General features: G+C 35.6%; 2 protein-coding genes across 2 annotated transcripts in view; one reads left to right on the top strand and one right to left on the bottom strand.

Annotated features, from left to right (window-relative positions):
- The window catches only part of LOC111443016 (queuine tRNA-ribosyltransferase catalytic subunit 1-like), an 8,063-nt gene extending 6,711 nt beyond the window's left edge, over positions 1–1,352 (bottom strand). The window contains exons 1-2 of the mRNA XM_023080613.1: positions 1,137–1,352; positions 758–833 (exon numbers count right to left, since the gene is read on the bottom strand). Coding sequence (XP_022936381.1) covers positions 758–775 — 18 coding nt within the window. The 5' untranslated portion in view covers positions 776–833; positions 1,137–1,352. The remainder of the gene's footprint in view (positions 1–757; positions 834–1,136) is intronic.
- A 996-nt stretch (positions 1,353–2,348) lies between these two features.
- Positions 2,349–5,914, top strand: part of LOC111443015 (protein FAM91A1-like) — a 15,227-nt gene continuing 11,661 nt past the window's right edge. The window contains exons 1-4 of the mRNA XM_023080612.1: positions 2,349–2,645; positions 2,904–3,090; positions 4,683–4,800; positions 5,409–5,505. Coding sequence (XP_022936380.1) covers positions 2,963–3,090; positions 4,683–4,800; positions 5,409–5,505 — 343 coding nt within the window. The 5' untranslated portion in view covers positions 2,349–2,645; positions 2,904–2,962. The remainder of the gene's footprint in view (positions 2,646–2,903; positions 3,091–4,682; positions 4,801–5,408; positions 5,506–5,914) is intronic.

Genomic DNA, 5,914 nt, shown 5'->3' with positions numbered 1-5,914 from the left:
AAAATTTTTTTTTTTTTTTTTTTTTTTTTTTTTTTTTTTAAATACCAAAGGCACATCAAATTCAATTGTTCTTTGCAAATGAATAAGAATACAAAACTTATTTGAATAGTAAGTTAATTTATTAAAATATTAAATTTTGCCATGTTCAACTTAGATATTTAATTCTCCTTTCAAAACAGAACAAGAAATCGTCAAAAATCAAACAGTAAATTTTCGACAATTTACTAATGGAACATTCTAATTTCAACCAAAGAAAGCTCGAAGCAAGCTACAAAAACAATTTAACTGCAAATTAATCGACAGAAAAAAGACGCCCATGTGTAACAACAAAAGGCAAAACGCTCAAACATTATCAAACAAACATCTAATACATCAAAAATAACACTGGCGAAAGTAGTCTTATGCAATCACAAAAGTGTCTAAATGAAAGATAATTAATAATTTCATCACTCGTGTTCAATTTAATGAGAAAAAAACAAATTAAAGTCCTAAAAATACACCCAGTTAGAACTTCTCTTAATTAGGAAATAACGAGCTAAGGGTGAAATATTTTGGCATGGTATAATTATTTTCTATGAAAAACGTTCATTAAACGGACACGAACCCAGAACTTAGTAAATAAATCACTACTCCAAATTGATGGAATACCAATGAGTTGAAAAGTCATTGTAACCCAAGAGTCTAAGCCACCAACATTGAAATGAACATGAATTAATAAGTTAACCTTAAACAAAAGTCGTGCAAAACGAAATAATACCTCGAAACGTAGCGCCATTAAACTAATATTTCAACTTCTCAACTTCCCCAGTCCCCGCAGCTGCTCACGATTAGTACTGCATCAATAAAAATGAAGTGACAGATATAAATGAAAGTTGTATAAAAGTTAAATCCATGAATAGCCATGGCCCATAGATTAGCCTGATGATTTTGTTAAAAATGCACTTGCGGAGAAAAAACAGAGCGGGTAAGAGTATAAGACTGAAGATGGATAAAATGTGTGCCTATTAATACCATCACATCACAAGCCTATTAATATCGCTGATACTGCAACGCGAATAAAATTAAGACCTAGTTTACGTACGTAATATACAGCTCGATAAAGAATATGCGGTCAGCAAACAAGAAAGGAACCGTACCAAGTTTCGTTCTGTTCTTGCACGGAGAATAATGTAAGATGAAGATCACTGTGTTGGAATAGAACTTCGATGGACGGCGATTTACGAACTCTAGTATAAATGGAGATGGCGGGTGGAAAACCCTAACTTGGATTGCGGCGCCGCCGCCGGCTCCTTTCCTTGGTTCCCGTTCGCGCGTTGCACCTTGGCAATACGGTAACGTGCGCGCGCACTTGTCTGGTTTAATTGTTTAGTTTAAATATTTAGCTAAATTAGTAAATACACATTTTTCTTAAAAAATATTCTTAAAATGTATTAATAATTTCTTAAAAAAAAATTAAAATCTCTTTACCTAAAAATAGACCGTTACAATTTTAAAAATATAATTAATATTCTTTAAATTAAGAATATAGAAAATATGGAGATACATCTCAGACATCGCCTAAAATAAATCAATGTCAAGTGAGTATTGTGCATTTTGTAGATAATACAGGTGTGTGTCACGGTCATGTTCATCTAAGACATGTTACCTATGACCGCATGTCCATGCCACCCCAAATATTTTATTTTATTTCATGTTGTATTGTCTTACTGTAATATTTTATGTCTGTATGACTGTTTGACGAAATCATGTTTAGTATTGTCAGACTTGAATTGTCTCAAAACGTACTATAAAGGGATGCAACTAATTGTCAATTTTTTTATATTCGGAGTTATATGCTATCTAAGTCGCTGTGTTGCCTTCTTCGCTTATAATCTATGACATTTCTTTTAAACCCTTATTTCAATCTTACTCTTAAAGTATATTTCAAAAATCTCTTTGCCCCGTTTTCTAAAACGTTATTTTCAAAACAGGACCAGAGGCTCGAGCATACGTTGTTTTGTTATAGGTGACGCGAATTTGAATTGGCTTGACTCGCTCGGCATTAGGAGTGAGTGCTGTGCAATGACAAAATTTATTGTCTAGAGAAGTGCTACTGTGACACTATCCACCACTTAGGATTAAATGTTTTTTTTAAAGATGGATTACACGTTTAAATATTTTTAAAGTGAAATAAAAAAAATCCGGAAAAAAAAAGTTTATTTTATTTTTTTATTAATACAAATAGTCATTTAATTATTTGTTTGTTTTCTTAAAGAGCTCAAGGCTAAAATGGTAATTTAAGGCATGATTTAATTGAAAGCGGTTTGACCCAATTATATTTTATCCGCGAAAGAATAGAATATGTCTGAACGCATTTCGGGTCATAAAATGTCAAAATCCGAGAAAACAATCCGAAGAACAAGCGCTCTCTGGAGTATCGGCGCCAGCAGTCAAGCGCCATCGGAATTTAACTCTTCAACTCTTTGATCTCAATCCCAATTTCAAGTTCCCTCCTATTTACTTAATGCAAGAAGAAGATCCATAATCTTTCGACTGTCTCGAGTTCAATCCGATCTACAGAGCACGCTTATACTGCCATTGACGATCTACTAATCCGGCCTGCTCGATCGGAATATTTGGGACGGTACACCGACTGAAGACCAAAGGTTGGAATTACTAGTCTCTGTTCCGTCACCTTCTGATTTATTCAATCTAGCAGCTGCTATACCTGAAGCTTTCTACAGTTGACTGATCTTTTGATGCTTCTTATTATGTCAATTTCGTTTCATTTTGGTTGAAATTTGAACACGAAATGATAGTTCTTCTTTTTACTTAACGGTTTCCGAATGTATCAGCATCCTCAAGCTAGTCCTCGACGGTATATCTCTGGTTAATTATGTTTTTTTCCCCATTTTTTATTGCAGTCATACGAATTCGCAGCTAAATATTTAGTTCCAGGGAGTAGAGTTGTGGTTTTTGAAAAATGCAGCACGTTCCAGCAACTATCGAGGAACAGTTGTTATTGAAAGCAATCAAGGAAGAATGTGCTTGGGAGAGCCTCCCGAAACGGCTGCAAGCAACCTTGTCCTCCAAAGAAGAGTGGCATAGAAGGTTAGAAACGGCTGCAAGCAACCTTGATTTCATGTTGTATTGCCTTACTATTATATTTTATGTTTGTGACGAACACGACTCTCCACAATGGTATGATATTGTCCACTTTGAGCATAAGCTCTCATGGCTTTGCTTTGGGCTTCCCCAAAAGACCTCATACCAATGGAGGTAGTATTCCTCACTTATAAACCCATGATCACACCCTAAATTAGTCGATGTGGGACTTCCATCATCCAACACCTCCCCTTAATCGAGGCTCGACCCCTTTGGAGTCTTAGTCATTTTTTACTGCCTTCGAGGAGGGGCTTGGCTCCTTTTCTTTAAGAGTTCTTTGTTCGATATTTGAGGATTTACCAATCTATTGGCACGACTAAGTTTAGGGCATGGCTCTGATACCACGTTAGACGAACACGACTCTCCATAATGGTATGATATTGTCCACTTTGAGCATAAGCTCTCATGGCTTTGCTTTGGGCTTCCCCAAAAGACCTCATACCAATGGAGGTAGTATTCCTCACTTATAAACCCATGATCACACCCTAAATTAGTCGATGTGGGACTTCCATCATCCAACACCTCCCCTTAATCGAGGCTCGACCCCTTTGGAGTCTTAGTCATTTTTTACTGCCTTCGAGGAGGGGCTTGGCTCCTTTTCTTTAAGAGTTCTTTGTTCGATATTTGAGGATTTACCAATCTATTGGCACGACTAAGTTTAGGGCATGGCTCTGATACCACGTTAGACGAACACGACTCTCCATAATGGTATGATATTGTCCACTTTGAGCATAAGCTCTCATGGCTTTGCTTTGGGCTTCCCCAAAAGGCCTCATACCAATGGAGGTAGTATTCCTCACTTATAAACCCATGATCACACCCTAAATTAGTCGATGTGGGACTTCCATCATCCAACAGTCTTTAGGTTTTATTTTGACTTTCCTGGTAGAGCAAGTAGATTTGGGTGCGTCCACTGTATCTGGAAACCGAGAGGTGCAAATTATCCTAGTCTGTCCAATACTCGAGGAATTTGCTCACATGTGATTTTTACATTTTACTCTTATCCTACGAAATATAGATAATTTACACCTTGCTGGGAAGGTTAGAGTTTAGCGCACTAGTAACAAAGTGCTTAAAGAGAACAAGTTTAAGTTATGGTAGACACCTATTTAGGATTTAATATCCTACGAGTTTTTTTTTGACAATCAATTATGGTAGAGTTGTAGTAGGGTCTTGACAGTTGTCCCGTGAAAATAGCTAAGGTGTGTGCATGCAAGCTGATTTGGATATTAACCCACATATATTTAAAGATCACAAATGATTTGTGTCACACTCATGTAACGAGGCATCATTAGCCAAAATGTTCTTACAGAACTGCAGGGCAAAGATCGAGCTGTTCTTTACCTATGATTAAATCAGACAAAGTGTCACCTTAAAATTTTAGTTCAAACACTCTATTTTGTCATTGTTCCCTGTCACTTAACCATTGAAAAAGCTGGCAGGCTAATTGGCGGATTCTAATGCAAAAAAAGAAAAAAAAAAAAGAGCGTTAATAATCCAAGCTCCCCTGAAATATGATGCATGTTCATATCTTGCAGGATTATTGAGCACTGTATAAAGAAGAGGCTCCAATGGAACACTAGTTTCGCTCGCAAAGTATGCAGAGAAAGTGAATATTATGAAGATATGATGCGGTATCTGCGAAGGAACTTAGCGGTCTGTGTTGTAGCAAAAGTTCAATTATTTATCGAATTACTGTCGCTTTTATTATTGTTAAAGTTCTACTGCAGTATATATCTCTACCTAAATTGCTGTCTTGCAAGGCACAACTATTTTAACTTTTGTTCTCAGAGATGGTTGTGATGTTTTGATCTTGATAGTCCATGTTTTATACTTCTATCAACTTGGAGTATTTCCACGTGAGGATTGTAGAAAGACTAGCTTTTACATATTATTCTGACACAAAACCATATATGCTGTGAAACGAAGACCTAGCTTTGTTGAGGCCCTAACGAAAGGGTTGGGCATGGTGGCAATTGTCCTTGGAATCAACCCAGTAGTAATGAGTTAAAAGCCTTTTTGGGTCCATTCTTTTATAATATTATCTCGTGTGTTGACTGCAAATAATTGCCGCCCTCTAATTCTGGATTCAAAGAAGGTTGAGGGTTGCAGGAAAGAGATCTTTGAGTACAAAAAGGTTTTTTGGGATCTGGACTCTGTTAGAATTTATGAACAAGAAAATTACATTGGATGCACACATATGGTACTAACTTGTTTAAATTTTTTACCGTTAGTGTTTAAAACAATGATGTTTTTTCTTGCAGCTATTTCCTTATCACCTTGCGGAGTATGTTTGCCGCGTAATGAGAATATCACCTTTTAGATATTACTGCGATATGCTATTTGAGGTCATGAAAAACGGTAAGAGCCTTCTTCCAACTTGTGCGATGCATTTACTTGTATAAGTTTATCAGTTAAAAAGTAATTAAGTGTACTATACCAAGTTTTTAAGAATTAACGTGAGTGATTTTGACTTCAGATATTTGTTTTCACGTCCTTCCCCATTTTTTTTTTGCATTAATTGTATGAATGATGCACATTATGAATTCAAGTAGAATAGGAATCTACAAATAATTGGCACGACATCTTATATATTGAATGGAATATAATGTGCACCGCATTGATTAAACCAAGTGGTCATGGAGGAAAAGGTTCCTAATATCTTTTCAAGTTTACAAATTACTGATTTCTTTCTTTCTTTCTTTTTTTTTTTTTTTTTTTTTTTTTTTTTTTTTTTTTTTTTTTTTTTTTTTTTTTTTTTTTTTTTTTT

Source organism: Cucurbita moschata, unplaced genomic scaffold, assembly GCF_002738365.1.
Source record: "Cucurbita moschata cultivar Rifu unplaced genomic scaffold, Cmos_1.0 Cmo_Scf00005, whole genome shotgun sequence".
Lineage (NCBI taxonomy): Eukaryota > Viridiplantae > Streptophyta > Magnoliopsida > Cucurbitales > Cucurbitaceae > Cucurbita > Cucurbita moschata.
The sequence above is the reverse complement of the archived record's forward strand: the minus strand, read 5'-3'. Positions and strand labels throughout refer to the sequence as shown.